This window comes from Miniopterus natalensis, chromosome 4 (genome assembly GCF_054644295.1).
Source record: "Miniopterus natalensis isolate mMinNat1 chromosome 4, mMinNat1.hap1, whole genome shotgun sequence".
Taxonomy (NCBI): domain Eukaryota; kingdom Metazoa; phylum Chordata; class Mammalia; order Chiroptera; family Miniopteridae; genus Miniopterus; species Miniopterus natalensis.
The window spans coordinates 86169415-86186160 of record NC_142084.1 but is presented as its reverse complement, the minus strand read 5'-3'; the positions used below and the strand labels follow the sequence as shown (position 1 = coordinate 86186160).

The 16746-nt window shown below is 41.0% G+C and overlaps 1 protein-coding gene across 1 annotated transcript in view; it reads left to right on the top strand.

Moving 5' to 3' along the window:
• The first annotated feature begins 6772 nt into the window (after positions 1-6772).
• Positions 6773-16746, top strand: part of RNF145 (ring finger protein 145) — a 44695-nt gene continuing 34721 nt past the window's right edge. The window contains exons 1-3 of the mRNA XM_016214000.2: positions 6773-8037; positions 8734-8936; positions 14860-14968. Of these exons, the coding sequence (XP_016069486.2) occupies positions 8753-8936; positions 14860-14968 (293 nt within the window). The 5' untranslated portion in view covers positions 6773-8037; positions 8734-8752. The remainder of the gene's footprint in view (positions 8038-8733; positions 8937-14859; positions 14969-16746) is intronic.

The window sequence follows — 16746 nt, the reverse complement described above, 5'->3', positions numbered from 1 at the left end:
TGACCAAGCTGTGGTGGTTGGGTATTTCCTTAAGCTTGGTTCCAGGTACTTTCCATACATTTTGGGGCTGACCTTTCCTGTTTTGGGTGGGTTTGGGTGCCTCTGGACAATACACTGTGATTGCTCTTTTCCATTTAAGTGGTCCTCTCTACTACTCCTTGCCTGTTCTTTTTTTCTGTTCTTTCTCATTTCACTTGGTTACCTGCTTCTGGCACTGTGGAGCTTTCCCAAAACTGGATCTGCAGCAATGTAATGGCAGTAACCCTTTCATTACCAGAGTAATTTTCTTTACTTGTTTTGAACTTCAGCATTTACAGGCAGCTGCTATAAAATTCAAAGGGGAAAAAAGATGTGGCTTTTCCTGCTATAGTGAGGGTTATGGGGCTTTGAAGCCATTTTTTCCCCCTTTTTTTTTTCAGATTTATTACCGTTTTATTAAATTTATCTTTATTGTATAAAGTATTACAAATGTCCCTCCCTTTCCCCCCTACTCCCTGATCCTGCCTCCCTCGCCCCCAAGGCCTTCACTGCATTTCTGTGTCCCTGAGATATATATATGTGTGTGTGTGTATATATATATGCATATAAATTCTTTGGTTAATTTCTTCCTGCCCCCCCTTCTAGAGCTGAGGTAGGCCTTTCCTCCACTTAAACAAAACACACCAACCTGGTAACAAAACTAAGGTAATATTTTCAAGATTTCTGCAGTTCCCCCTAGAAGAATAAATAAAACCAATTAGAATTTAGCATTATATAGATTTTGACTTTTTTGTAATGTTTGTAGCCTTTTGTTTTCTTGAATGAATCAATAATAAAGTTTTGCAAACTGGGAGGAAACCAAGGGATAAGGCCTTGCTATCTTGGGCAGTTTCCTATTCCCAGTCATTAGTCATGTGGTCTCTGTAATTTCATACTTACCAGACTATATAAAGAGACTCATAAAACGGCCTCCCTGGGATGTAACAAGCTTAATGATTCTAAAGCAGTCTAAAGCACCAGGATGAAAGGTGACTATAATTATGAACACAATTCCCAGAAATTTAAAAAACTTGATTTCTATAGAAATCAAACCAGAGGAAGGGGGAAGTTACTCTGAATTTGATTGATACCACCAGTAATTGCACTTTTTAAATGTAGAGCTTCCTTTTACAATTTTAGCAAGATTGCTCAGAATTGGGGTTTTACCATTTAAAGGGCAGAGAGGCCAGAGAGTTGAATTTCCAAGGAGAGGCCCCAACACAGAAATCTGGATTGAAACATATTATCGTGTAACATGCAGAAGTTGAAGCTTCACAATTTCAGGATGATCCAGTATAGTTGCAACATTTTACCTACGGTTATGTATCTATGTAATAGGCACTGACATCAAAGGCTATACTGGCTTCTAGTAGCCACCTCACAGTCCTGCCAAACCTGGGAAGACTAGCGACACCCTTGATTGGTTCTGTGCACACTGTACAACGTGCTTCAGGCTTTGTATTATGGGGAAGAAGGGCACAGTTTCCGCCCCAAAAAGTGTGTTGATATTTGAATTAGGGTAGTAATGCTGGTCGGTGCTAGTGACTCCAGCAGAACTCCGACCTTGGGAAGTGTGTGTGTGTGTGTGTGTGTGTGTGTGATCTGTTTTGAACCTTAGACCAAAAGACAAGACACACAAAATAACCATCTAGTTTAATACTACAGTAACATTCTTTGAGCAAATTCTTTAAATCAAGGGGTCGGAATTTTTTACTTAAGGATATTCAGTGAACGGTTTCAATTCATTTATTCATTCATCCACTCACTCAACAGAGGTTTATTGAACACCTGGTCTGCGCTAGGCACTGCGGAGCCATCCTAGACGTGGTCCCTGACGCCATGGGGCTGACAGTCTAGTCCAGTCGCTCAAGGACTTAAAGAACATCTGGCATCAGCGCGACTGCGGTTGCACCGGGTGAGGATCGGCCCCTCCGGTTCTCCCACATGGTCCCGGCAGGTGAGTGTGGGTGTGAGCGCATGAGGCTCTTGGTGTTTGGGGAGTGTGAGAGCGCACGTGTGTCAGAATGGCGCGTGTCACAGTGCGCAGGCAGGAGTCGGCGTGCACGCGTGTCCATAACCAGCAGAGCCTGGCTGCATGGGCCACGGGGGCCGTGTGTCTCCCACCCATGTACCGAACGCGGCGCTGGGACCGCCCGCCCCTGCGGTGCTGTGTGAGCGCCCGGCCGCGCGCGCGCGCTCGGGGCGGCGGGGGAGGGGCGCGCCGCGCTGGCAGCGTCGCGCGCAGGCGCAGAGCGCGAGAGCCGGTCCCCGGCCGCCGCAGAGTGCCGGGGGCGGGAGGAGAGAGCACTGGAGGCCATGGCTGCCGTCGGCTGCTGAGGGGCTCGGCCCACGAGCGCAAGCTGCCACGGACGATGGTGACCGCACGGGTCGGGCCGTTGCCGCCGCCGCTGCCGCCGCCTCCCAAGACACAGCAACCAAGGCCCGGCGTGGAGGAGCCGCCGCTGTGAGCCCCGCCGCCCCTGCCCCAGCCGCCGCCGCCCGAGGAGAACAGGAGGGCGGGCGAGAGAGCTGGGGATTTGCGGAGCCCGCCAGCCGGCCGGCGGCGCCGCCTCGCAGGCAGGGAGGCCACAGCCCCAGGTGACCGAGCCATCCGCCCGGGCGGACCCCTTCCCATCCTGGCGCTCCGCACTCCCCGCCGGCATCCTCCCTCCTCCCTCCCCCTTCCCCCATTCCGTCGCCCGCGCCTGCCTCTTCCCTCCCTGCGCCCCTTCCCCCGTTCACCTCCCTCCTCTCCTTCCAGCTTCGGCGGCGTCCACATCCCTTCCTCGCCGGTGGCGCCCACTTCCTTCCCAACCGCCAGCCCCTCCCGCGGTCCTCCTGGCCCCTCGCCGGCTCTCTCCGACTCTGCCCTCCCCTCGGGGAGCCCCTCACAGAGCCCCCTCACGGAGCCCCCTCCCCCAGCTCCCGCGCCGCGTCCGCAGCCTCCCCGCGCTCCTGGAGCTATCCCTCACCTCCCCCGTCATTCCTAAGATGCCCTCACTCCGCGCTTCCCCCCTTCGCCTCCCCAGCATCCCTTTGCAAGGCCTTTGGTAAGCCCCTTCCTGAGCTGCCCCTTTCCTAGTTGCTCCTTTCCAGCTCCTTTTCTCTTGTTCGAACTTTCCCTCTTTTGCGTCTGTGTCCGCTTTGCTTCCAAGCTTCCCCTGCCGCCTTCCTCTCGCCGTACCCTTCTCTGGCTCACGCTGCGCGGAGCTCAGCCTCTCTGCCTTGCGGTTTGAGGTTGCGTGGGGGTTGCAGAAAGGCCTGCCAAGCCAGCCTCCGAATGGGGACCCATTTGCTCTGCATCCCGTCTGTTACGGGAAGGGCACTCCTCATCCTTTTTGTCCCTGTCGCTGCCTCTCTCGCTTGCCATTCCTTCTTCATCACCCCCCTGCAGTTCTGTTTTACCCACCCAGGGAACCCCCGAGATAACATGCCTTCCCTTAAGGAAGGAGACCCCTTTCTGTTCGGGGATGAAGAACTCCCCCCCCTCCCCCCGCCGCGTCTTTCTTTGGAAGCTTTCTGATGTGTGGTGCGGCGGAGCCAGCACCCTTGGCCAGACAGGAGGGGAGCTCCCTGGCCAGGGCCTCTTCTCTCCTGGCAGAGTTTTTGTGAACGTAATCCCCTAGCCCGGGGCGGCAGCGGCCCGGCTGCTGCCGCTGCTGCTTCTGCTGCGGCCGCCGCCGCCGCCGCCGCGCCTCTGCGAGCTTTGCAGCGGGCGGAGTTGGGGTTACTATAGTTCAAACGCGCCTGAGATCCGCAGGCGGAGGGGTGGGGGAGGAGGTGCAGGGACGGAGGAAGGGGACTTTGCAGTGAGAAGGCATCAAAGATTAATGGATGGCTTTGCATCGCAGCCTACAGGAAACAGGAAACTGGTGTGAAAGGGAAAGAGAAGACTGTATTTTTTAAAACACGGAGTGTGCAGTTCTGTATCTTGAATCACGCCCAAAGGATGAGCTGTCGGTGCTGCAGTCGTGACCCAGGTTGAGCGCTGAATGGCCGAGGGAGCAGTTTTTTAATTTTCACTGCCAGGCTCCTTAAGTTGAAAGGTGGCCCTTCTGTTGAGAGTGGGACTCTATGTCTTTGCCGACTTGCAGATGGCGAGAAACTACAGGACTGCTAGTAGTTTGTGTGGAAATCAGGTACATACAAAGTTAGCTAGCAATGAGTAGGAGTGGGGAGGACCAGCTATATTTAAAGCATGTGCCAGTGCTTATGTAAGAAGTGCATTCTCCCGGGTATGTTTTTGGCTGAGTTTACTTACGATTTTAGGCTCTAGTTTTATCCTTTTATGTTTTTTAGAGCTTATCATCCTGACACATGGACAGCTAGAAAACCTGTCAGTTTCAAGAATGGTTTTAACTGATGGTAGATTTTTATTTTTTTTTAAATGGATGGGACAAGGGAAGGTGATTGATGATGCAAAATAGTTTTTTGTTTTTCTTCTCTTGATGGAAAAAGGTGTAGAAACTTTCAGCCTTAAATTATCTAAGTAGTGTACTGAATAATTTTAAATTGGGTCATATAGCATTCTTATTTTTGCTTTGTCTTTTTAAAAGGGAGTTTATCCAGGAGATGTGAATACTGTTCATTTTTTTTTTTTTTTGTAAGATCACATTATTTTCCATATCTGTTATTTACCATAATTCAACTGAGATGAGTAATGACTTTAAAATTTTATATGTTTTTAAAATGTTTTTCATATTCATGATAATTTGTTTGATTTCTTTATATTTAAAACCAGTACAGTGTTTCCAGGAAAGTATGTGTTTCCTAACCCACAAATATGAATGGTGAACTATGCAATGTTATACTTGTATAGACATTACTGTGTTTGCAAATAGCGATTACTGCTTCCAAGATTGGAAAAGTCTTTTAATGAAATCATTGTGGTCCTGTTTTTGGTTAGCATTTGTTGAACCTTTTTTGCCATTACTGGACAGAGAGGCTTTGGGGTGTGTGTGTGTTTAAAACTATTTTACTGTGTAAAGCATCCTTAAATTTTGTCACATTTAGTTTGTTACTTGCTGAGGTGTTGTGTTGGAGTATTACTTTTCCAGTTCTTTTCATAGTTCAAGGAGGAAATTTTGAAATCTGACATTGAAAGTAAAATGTGTGTGATTGAACTGGGCAGGAGGTAGCTTATGTGTTTGGCTTTAGGAGTGTCAAGCCTTTAAATTTTCTTTGCCTTTAGCTCTCTTCCTTATTTTGAGAATTATTTGGTATTGTTTTGGTTTTAAGAGAACTTGGAGCTCGCCCTGACTTAGTATATGCTCATTAGATCTATCTGACAAATCTGAGGAAAAAGACAAATTAGACTTGAACCAAATTTAGCTATTATAATCTCTTTACTCCAGGAAAGAAGGCTCTGTTTTTACTGAATGCTTGTAATATAGTGATTTGGCAGGTGTGAGTGATTTGGTATCTGCAAATAAGATAACTATTTCGACATTTTGTTTAGGTGTTGGTTTAGGTTGTAGTGCTAGAGTGTAGTGTATGGTATTTATTTGCGCTGGTCACCACTCTCATGGCATTTCTACTTTAGAAAGATTCAGAATTATTAAGTTTTAGAGGATTTTTTTTTTCTTTTTTCCTTCCACATCTTTTGTGGGTAATGTTTTCGATTTGGTTTTCCACATATTAACTTTCACATGTTTCCTCCACATCCCTGTACATGGTCAGCTTGCCAGTTACTTGCGAAAATATTCACATACAGAAATAAATGAAACATTTAGTAAGCAGTAGGTTTGTGATTAAATGGACATACTTCATTTTATTCAAGATCCTTAATTCAGGTGCTTGAGTCTTGAGTTCTTTGTGTAGTAGTTTGGGCATCTGCCGGCTTGGATGTTCTGTATTGAGTGCTTTAGGGATCCGAGATTCTCTTTTTATTGTTCTATTTGTGAGACAGGAGTCAAGATAAGTAAGAGGGAACATGTACCATTGTGCTAATGGCTTTTATTTTTATTTTTTTGTAATAAAGACTATCCTATGTAAGAATTAGGGAGATTCCCCCCCCCCCTCCAGCAGTTCAGACCTTGATTTCTAATGCAGGATTGGTTATTTGTTCAGTTTAAAGTTTTTTCTTTACCCCTTTAAGAGCTACAGTGTATGGTGAAAGTGGGCGCATTTAAAAATAAAACATTAGAAAGAGGAAGGCTCCAGGTCAGGGGGAGTAAATATGGACCCACAAGTGTTAATTCAGGGATTTTTCTTTTTGTTCTTGCTTACAAAAGGAGCAGTGATTTATATTGGATTTTAGAATACGGAAAAATAGTTAAACTCCCAAGAGTACATCGAGTAATCATTTTAATTACCATAATAAGCTATTATTTCCTGTATATATTCTTTTATTTAGTTTTTATTTTTTTAGATATTCGCCCAAGGATATGCTTACATTGATTTTTAGAGAGAGACGAAGGGGGAGAGAGAGAGAAACATGGATGTGAGAGAAACATCAATGGGTTTGCCTCCCTGTGGGTTGCCTCCCAGCTGTGCCCAATTCTTAATATGTGCCCTGACAGGAAATTGAACTCGAGACCCTTCTGTGCACAGAACCACACTCCAGCCAACTGAGCCACGCTGGCCAGGGCTCCTGTATATATTCTTGTCATTTAGATGGCACAAGCACATTACACTTTTTACTAAGAATTTTTCTTTTTTTTTTTTTTTAAATATATCTATTGATTTCAAAGAGAGGAAGGTAGAGGGAGAGAGAGAAACACCAATGATGAGAGAGTCATTGATCGGCTGCCTCCTGCACGCCCCCAGCTGGGGATCCCAACACCCCTGGGCACATGCCCTGACTGGGAATTGAACAGTGATCTCCTGGATCCTATGTTGATGCTCAATAGCTGAGTCACTCCTGGCTGAGCGAGAATTTTTCTTTTTAACTGTGTCTCCCCACCTCCCCAAGTAACACATAGGTAGTCTAAAACATTTGGCAACAGGAAAAGGTAGAAAGAAGGGACTAAAAATTACCTCAGCCCCACTGTTGAAAGGATGTTAATGTGAATATTTTGGTGTATTCCTTCCCAGGTTTTTTTTTCTTTTCTTAAATATGAGCTTTGAGACATTTAGGTTCCTGGGTGGTGTAATTTGCAGTAAATGTTGATTAGAGATTTTATTTTTCAGTGCTTATTTCCCCCTAGGACACGCCAATTTGATTTTGATTCTCTCACAATATTACCTTTTCTTATGTAGGAAAATTATTAAAGTGGCCTTGTTTATTTAAAATAACCAGAATTACAGTATTTATAGAAATGTTAATTTTGTATTATTGATACGATACATATAACATGTGGGCAATAGGAATGATATATGATTAGTCACCAATCAATAAAACTAATCAGTTTTTCGGTGCTGAAAAACTTATAATAATTGTGTGCCAAGTTGAGCTACCCCTTTTTTTTTAAAAAAACAAAACTATCTGAGCTTGGATGCGGTAAAAATTAGAGGGTAAGATGGAAATACTGACAAATACTTAACCATAGCATAGCAATCTGTCACTATAATTTTCTTCAGAAATAAATGTTTTCATTTGTCCTGTAATGTCTGAAATTACTGCCAAAGCTAGAAATGTGTTTAGCTTTCTCAGCAAAATTCTTAAGAGGATATTGTCAGAACCAACAATTCAGAATTATCTTTACTCTTAAAGTTGTCCTTTGCCCACTTTTGTTTGCCCTGTTCTTTTTCTTACGATTCTTTGAATTAATTTGCAGCTCAGCCAGATAAGGCAGTGTTCCACTGAATTGTCCTTTTCAGTAGATTTGTCCGGGAGATCCTTCATTCCCTTCTTTCCCTTGCCCTTCATTCTACTAGTCATCAACAGCTCGGCAAAGACGGGCTGCAGACTCAGTGCCTGACTTCTTTCACGTGCCAGCATGTCTGTGTATCATGAGGAGAATCAGAATTATTTTCCTACCTTGAAGGCCAATGATGAGAATTTCAGAAGAAGAGTTTTAACTTTAATGATTCACGGAAACAATGTTGCAAACAATGGTTCCTTTACATTTATATATCGTGAGTTGTCTGGATTTTATGTGTAGCATGTAGTGAATTCAGTACTTCTGTTTTGATTGCAAGTGATAAGGAAAAGGGTAGACTCTCAGGTGCTGCAAACTAAATGTGCAGGCATCAAATTTGTATTGAGTAGCTTAGTTTTTGTGGTTTTTTAAAAATTGATTTTTAGAGAGAGAGGAAGGGAGGGGGATAGAGAGATAGAAACATCGATCGGCTGCCTCCTGCACGTCCCCTATTGGGGAATGAGCCCACTACCTGGGCATGTGCCCTGACCGGGAATCGAACCTTCACCTCTTGGTTCAAGGGTTGATGCTCAACCACTGAGCCACACTGGCAGGGCTGGCTTAGGGATTTTTTTAAAATTTAATAACTAGTGTTTGCCGTCTTTTTTAAGAGCTACATAAATCTCATATCATTTTATAGGAATGAATTTTTCATTTCAAGTTAGTTGAACAAAAGTTACAGTATGCTTTTATGGTATTTTGTTGCTAAGTGCCTAGATTTGGAGTTAGGGGCTTTTAAAAAATAAGCTTTGAGGCCTGAACATTTCATTAGAATCTTAATGTGGCTAAGAAGTTTCATACGTTGTAACATAGTTTTTGGTATAGTATGTGAAAATCCATTAGATTCATAAGAAGATACCTAAGAACTATTTGAGGTGATTTGTTTTTATATATTGTGTCTCCTGAATTTTAGGTCTGCTCCAAGAAAAAACATGGCTGCAAAGGAGAAACTGGAGGCAGTGTTAAATGTGGCCCTGAGGGTGCCAAGCATAATGCTGTTGGATGTCCTATACAGATGGGATGTCAGCTCCTTCTTCCAGCAGATCCAAAGAAGTAGCCTTAGTAACAACCCACTTTTCCAATATAAGTATTTGGCTCTTAATATGCATTATGTAGGTAAGTATATCACCTTTTGTCATCTCTCAGTGAGACATGATAAATGTTTATGAATCTTGTTTATAGTCTTACCAATGCATGTGGCCTATTAGGGTTGCATTTATTTTACTGGATGAAACTAGACAGTAGAAAACATTTTAGATTTTAATGTGATAAAATGTAAATAATGAGGAATACCTTTCCAGACATTTAGCTTGTTTTAATTTGTCATTATTTTGGGTTTTGGTAGTAATTCAGAAAGTAAGCTTCTTAAAATGCAGTATTCTTCATTGTTCCAAAACATTAATATCAGATGAAAATAAAGCATTCATTTCAGTTAAATGTGGGAAATGATATTATAGTATTTTCTTTGAAACTACCTCTTGAAATATCATTGATATGATTTGGGGTTAGTGATAAAAGTAATGTTGAGAGGTTAAAGAAATTAAAGTCAAGGTATACAGGCAGGAAACAGATGAAATTCATCTATAATAAAAGTCATGATCCTGCCCAACCGGGCGTGGCTCAGTGGTTGAGCGTCGACCTGGGATCTAGGCGATCAGAGTTCGATTCCCGGTCAGGGCACATGCCCGGGTTGTGGGCTCGATCAATGACTCTCTCATCATTGATGTTTCTCTCTCTCTCTCCCTCTCCTTCCCTCCCTCTGAAATCAATAAAGATATATTTAAAAAAAAAAGAAAAAAGTCATGATCCTTAATTTTTTGGTTAATTTTTGGTTTACATGTAATGATAGCAACAATATATTTTATTTAATGTTGCTATTGCATAACTCAAGACATAATTTGAATGATGTATATAGTGGTTTTATTAATATTTTTATTAGAATTGCCCATCAACAAGTGTATCTTTTATAAAATTGTGAAGGGTTGTTCTTTCTCTTTGAGATTTACTTTTATCTATAGAAGGACTTCTTGAGTTCTAAAGCTTAGCCCTGAGAACTGCTTACAGCTCTAAGAGATTATTTATTACCAAGTAAGTCATTGTAGGAAGAAGTAAGATCTAGTAGAAAAGAATGTGTTTTGGAAGCAGAACATGTGAGTACAATAAACTCGTCTCTCTTAGGTGGTGCTACTTTGGGAAAGTCTGTGAAATGAGAAGGTTCTTTTATGCTGCAAAACGCTATAATTCTCAGCCCTTTATTAAAGGCTTTCTATGTTAGCCAATTTATGGAAAATAATTCCAGTCTGTTGTAGAAGAACAATTGAGTACTTGGCTTAGATGTTGAGCTTAATCAGCAAAGTAATTTGCATTGTGGTTTAAAAAATGTGCTTATCGTGTATATTATTCCTGAATAGATTTAAATATTTATTACAAAAACAGCCATCTAATAACCAGAAACATTAATTTTAGAAATTGAATGTGTTCTAGTACAGTAGCCATTCATGCTCACTGATAACAACTTTGTGAACGTAATTTGGCCTTCTTAAATACACTTAGTACATGCTATGGTAGAGTAAGCTCAGTGATTACACAAGTAGCTAATTTCAGCTTGAATAGTTTTTTGATTGGAGAAACATCTGTGTCAAAGTATTAAGTAGTGTTTATGTAATGTTCTTAATTATAGAATTTTATCCTTAAAACACATTTTAAAAAATTCTTAATTTTTAAAATTGGTAATGTATTTATGTTAAAAAAAATCAACAAGCATAAAAAGTATACAGTGAAAAGTATCTTTCCCTGTATCTGTTCCTCATTCATTAAGTTCTCACTCAGAGCCCCAACAAGCAGGTATTTTTATTTCCTTGTGTACGACCTTAGAGATATTTTTATGTATATATAAGTATAAAAATCTACTGATATAGAAATGTAAATATAATAAGTTTAAGTATATGTATTTCTCCTTTTTGTAAGATAACATAGTGCACATTTCTGAACCTTTTGTTTGTTTTAACTTACTGATGTATCATAGAGCCACAACCACTGCTTTTACATAGTCATGAAATAAAGCTTTGTACTCTGTTCTCCCAAGTCATATAATGTTGAGGCCTCACTCTCCCCCCAACACTCTAACTGGATTGTAATGGCATATATGGCTATACCTTAGTCTATTGAACTAATTGTAATTACTCTATTAGTGGACATTTTAGATAGCTCCTGTCTTCTATTTCATTAAGTATTGTACTAAATAATTTGGTATAGCCATAATTTCATCAGGTGCAAATACAGTGTTGGGATAAATTGCTTGCAGTGAAGTGAGTGAGTTAGTGTATGTGTTTGTAATACTGAGCGATAGCACTCCACAGGGTTTTTCTGTTTTGTACCCCCACAAACAGTGGCTGAGAGTCCTGCAGTCTTACGCCCTCTTCAAAACTATTAGTAAACTTTCATTTAGCTACTTTAGTAGGTGAAAAATGGATTTTTTTACATAGTTTTAATTTTTTATGTCTTCTTATGAGTGAGATTTAATTTATTTACATTTAAGAAAAACGTGTATTTCCTCTTGGGAGAGTTGTCAGTTAACGTCGCTTGCCTGCTTTTCTATGAGATTGTTATTCTTTTCTTACCAGTTCATGGGAGAAATTTACCCTTTGAAATTATTTTTTCCAGTTTCAGTTCTCTTTATTATGATAGATTTTTGTTTTGACATGCAAAATTTGTTTTTGATGTGGTTGAATTTATTGCTTCTTCTATTATAACTTTAGGATTTTGAATCAATTAGAAAAGCCTTTCCTATTCTTAAGTTTATAAAGAATTCTATCATGTTTTATTGTAGAATTTTTGTGGTTTTATTTTTTACATGGCAATCTTCGCTTTGTTTGGAATTTATAGGTATGTACGGTGTGTTACAGGTACAATTTTTTTTTTTCCCCAGAAAACTGTCCAGTAATCTCCATGTATGTATTGAATAGTTTAGTTCAGTGTTTTTTGAGTGATTATTATATACTAAATTATATATATACTACTTATTAATCACATACATTTTGTTCCATTTCTTTTTTTTTTTTAATTTTTATTGATTGATTGCCTTTAGAGAGAGGAAGGGAGAAAGAGAGCACTGATTTGTTGTTCCACTTGTTTATGTACTTATTAACTGACTCTTGTAGGTGCCCGGCTGAGGTCGAGTCTGCACCTGGGCGCACGGGAACAGCATTAACCAGCTAAGCCACCTGCTGTTCCATTTCTGAACTTTTTTCTGTCCTTTTTTTTTAAAATCCTCACCCAAGGATAGGCTATATTTATTGATTTTAGAAAGAGAGGAATGGAGAGAGAGAAATAAATATCGATTGGTTGCCTCCTGTATGCCCCTGGCCAGGGACTGAACCTGCAGCCGCTCGGTGTAGCGGATGACACTCCAACCAGCTGAGCACCCGTCCAGGGCTCTCCTGTCCTTTTGGTTTCTCTATCTTACTAGTGAGGGTTTAGATTTTATTTTGCCATCTGATAGAGTTAATCCCTTCATTGTTTTTTATTTCTTCCTCTGAGTTTTTCTGTTGGTGGTTTTCTATATGAATTTTAGAATTATCTAGTCTTTGTAGCTCAGTGTTTTATTCATACTCCTCTCATTCTTGCATAAGTATTCATAGTCTCTCAGAAATCTTCTTGTGCAATATGTTATTGTTATCACAGAGTTATTTTTTCATTGGAATGTGAAAGGGGGGGGGGTGAGTGAGCCATAGGGTTCTTTGTTTTGTTTTTTGTTTTCTTGCCTAACCTAAATGGGTCCCTAAGGGATTTGAATTCAGTCTGAATTCCTGTTGTCACATACAAGGCTTTATATTGAGGCTTTAGCCACCAGTTCTGTCACCACCATCTCCCAATACCCTCCCAGTATTCTTTCTGTTTAGCCTACAGAATTTACTGTCTCCTGAAAACATCCTTTGTGTTTTTATGGTTTTCGTTTCTACTATTCTCTTTTCCTAGAATGTTTTTCCTTTTCTTAGCCTGGTATAAAGATTCATTTACCCTTTGAGGTCCAGCTCAAATTTGATCCCTTAACGAACCATAGCCCTTCTGATGTTTGCTTATTACAGCACCAATATTGTGTCATACTTTTGTCCGTGTTTATATTTCACTAGACTGTGATCGCTTTATTCTCCTTTGGATCTTGCATGTCTAGGAATACATATGGGTCATACTTTACGTGTAATAATGTTGGTTAAGTGACTGGATGATTGAAAGAATGAATTAAACGAATATGTTCTATCTAGAGGATTTGGCAGCTGATTTTATCAGATGTGCAGGAGGAGAGAAAGATAATGTCTGGAAAGGAAAATAATAGTTCATTAAAAGACAGAATTTAAGGAGAATTTTTATGCCACAGGTTGATTAGAAAAATTCTTTAGCCATCAAAACTAAAAAGGCTTGCTAAATATAAAATCCTTTTAAATTCCTCTGAAGTCCTTCGAGATAGGGATTAACAAAATAAATTTGGGAAATTATTTTAATTTCCTAATAGAAGCACTTACCTCTGGCTTCTGCTGGATTGTTCTTGGAGTTAGGATGTGTGTGAAATCTGAATTCTACTTCTTTAGTCCCTAGCACCCTCTCCTGTTTCCTTAGCTTTAAGCACAGTGGTTGAGTCAGTGTGAGAGGGGCATTAGGTGCTAAGAAGGGATATCTGTGCCCTAATAAAGACTCATTTAATAAGTGGAAAATAGGTATAGGAGAGGAGACAAAGATCAAAGTTAACCTGGAATGTCAGACTGAGAAGTTTAGAACTTTAAAAGGTTTTAGAACAAGAGAGTTGTCTTAGATGAAAGTGATGGTTTTGAGAGTATTACCTTGGCAGTGAAATATAGGTTGCATGAAGATGAAAGGAGACTGAATGAAGAATAGCAATTAGTATGCTTATATATTACAGAGCAGGTTAGGATGACCGTAGGGACTGGAAAGGAAGGGTAACATGTGACAGCCGTATTGAGAAAGGCTCAGCAGGACTAGGTAATAGGAAGAAAGATGACTCGGGTGAGTCAGCATGAGTGGGATTTAGGAGAGGGAAAGGAGGTGGACAAGCTTGTCGTGGGAGGAAGAAGGGGGCTGAGTTTGTACATGTTGCACATGAGAACACCTAACTGGAACGTGACCGGGCATCATGTACCATGAGATGTCTCAGAATAAGACATGATTAAGTCTTTTTGCTTGTGTAATAGGTTCTCGGTAACTTTTTTGATAACGTACATCTGGAATGGTATGTTTGAAGAGCACACTAGATTCTTGGAGCTACGTATTTTATAGAGAAAAGCTGTTGTCCAGAGACTGATAGTCTGTGTTCATTTGAGAGGGTGAAAAGAAAGCAGAGGGGAGGGCTTAGGGGTGACAGGAAGCTCACGTCACAGGGCCAAAGAATCGCTGGGACGAAGGCAACAGGCTGTCGTCTTTAGAGCGAAGGAGGTTGGTGGAGGACTTGTAGATTGTAGAATGTAAAGGGAACAGTGGGTGGTTAGGAAATAGACACTGGTACAGATTATAACATTTGTCAGTGGAATGAGAAAAGTAGGCAATAGAAAAAGGAGAAATTAGCGTGAAGAGAAGCTTTCCTCGGGATTTGGGGAAGAGCCCTGCACAGCCTTCGAAAAGAGGGGTAAGGACTGGTATCTGGGGAACGATTGGAGATGTAGAAGATAGAGGTCTTCAGGGGTTAGAAAAATAAGATCTTGACTGAGTGGAAGGGGAAGCCTTAAAGGGACATGAAGACGCCCACTTCTTCCTCTGGGCCTAGAGAATGAGCATTGGTACAGAGCAAGTGAGGAGACCTCAGGAAGGGCAGGTGATGAGAGCAGTCCGCTGTGTTGTTGTGTGATGTATTTGTAAGTGGAGCTTGCTGTGCTGAACTTACTTTGAAAGTGAAAATAAAAACAACCCCGTAAGTTGTTGAGACCTAATTCGAAGGTAATTTACTTCAAGATCTTTTTATTGGTGTAATTAATTGGGAGACTAAATTAGAACTGTATTTTACTTGAATCTCTCTTCATTTTTACTACAGGTTACATCTTAAGTGTTGTGCTGCTAACCTTGCCCAGGCAGTACCTGGTTCAGCTTTACCTATATTTTTTGACTGCCCTGCTCCTCTATGCTGGACATCAAATCTCCAGGTACGAATGTGACCCCATTTTTGAAATGTATGACTGAATTTAAAGTTTTCCTTTACCAATAAACTACTTTTCATGAACACTGTTAAGAAGCTGAGGCTTTGGTGGGTACCCAAAACAGGTGTTTTTGATACTTGTTTTCTAAATAAATATTAGCGTACAGGATTAATAGCTGGGGTTATGCCTCAAATATTAGTTCTGCTTTCTAAAATGATTTTACTATAAAATGGGCCTTAAGGTTATGTTTACAGTGATACCCATGAACTTTTCTGTATTACCTGAGAAAAGAATTTCCAAAGACAGGCTGTAGGAGCCCTTTAACAATTACAGACTTCACTGCTTTCATTATTTTAGGGAGTCAGTTTATGTTGCATGAGAATCAGCATAAGATGCAACCATGTACATAGTGGATGATTGATATAAATTATTCGATGAGGTTACTTGTATAGCTCAGAACTTCTGCCTCTTTAGCAAGAGTGTCTGTTTGCCTAGATCTGCTAGTCCTAAAACTTGAGACTGGTCTACCAGTGACTAAGAGCACCCTACTTTGGAACAGAAAATTAAAGTACAGGTCAACCAAAATCCACACAGTAAATGTAGTGGGGTAGAATAATTTCGGGGGTAAAATTTTGTCTGTTTTGATTGAAATGTATAACCATAGTAAAATATCCCCCCAAGTGCTAAGAAGAGTGACAGTTACTTTGCATATGTAACAAGGTATGATTGTCTAGAGGCCTGAAACAGATTTTGGTGTAGGCTTAAAATTTAATCTTAGAAATAGCATTTTTGTATGACTAGGATCGAGTGGTTGTCTTTAAAAACCTTTTTCCCCCCCTGATTATAAAATAATAATGTTCACTGTAGACAACTTCTGGGAAACACAGAAAATTTAAAGGCAATAATAATCACCTGAAGTTACACCACCTGTTAAAATTCTGATATTTCCTTCCAGGTTTAAGTACAGTTTTTACCACTGCATTGGATGTGAAAAAGTGAAAGTAGTTGATAATCCTTGACTCTTGGCCCTTCTTGTTGAAGCAGAAAAGGTCCTGCTTCACCCTCCTTAATGTTTCATCCAGTTAGTTCTGAGAGGGCCCAGAGTGTTTCCCAGAAGCCCAGTCTTTTCACATCCCTCGCCTCTGTCCCTGCCATTGATTTCCTCTGCTCAAAACGGCACCTGGAGGGTGGTGACTTACTCTTATCTTGCCCAGGGTATGTCCTCACATGTCAGAGTTGCAAAATCTGGAGCTGCCGGAGTAGTGCTGCGTTTCTGGTAATCCTTATGGTGGTTCAAGTCAGGCTGTGTTTTACTCTCAAGTGGAGACGATGACTCTTCTAATTTGGTGTCACACAAGTATGTTCCTGTGCTTAGGCTCCTTTCCGGGAACAACTTGGGCCTTCTGCAGTAGGATCGTTCTCCATAGGCCCCAGGGCCAGCGCTACACAGACAACATTCTGGCCGTCCCTTTCCAGTCTGGCCCCAAACCCTCGACACAGTCGCTTCCTGTGGCCTTACCCAGACACCTGAATCTCAGCTCGAGCTCAGAGCAAACAGAAATTGTGCCTGTAGAGTATGATGCAGTAATTCATCCTTTTAGGGTATAATGAGTCCCTGGGCATTTAAGAGTGCCACATCTCTTGGATTAATGGATAGGTGATTACGTAGGTTCACATTTTCACAGTCCTTATTTACTAACCTGTGTCACTTATCTCTCAGTCTTCCTCACTTGTAAAGTGGTGATAATATCTTAAGAGCTATTGTAAAGTTTTAGTAAGATAAG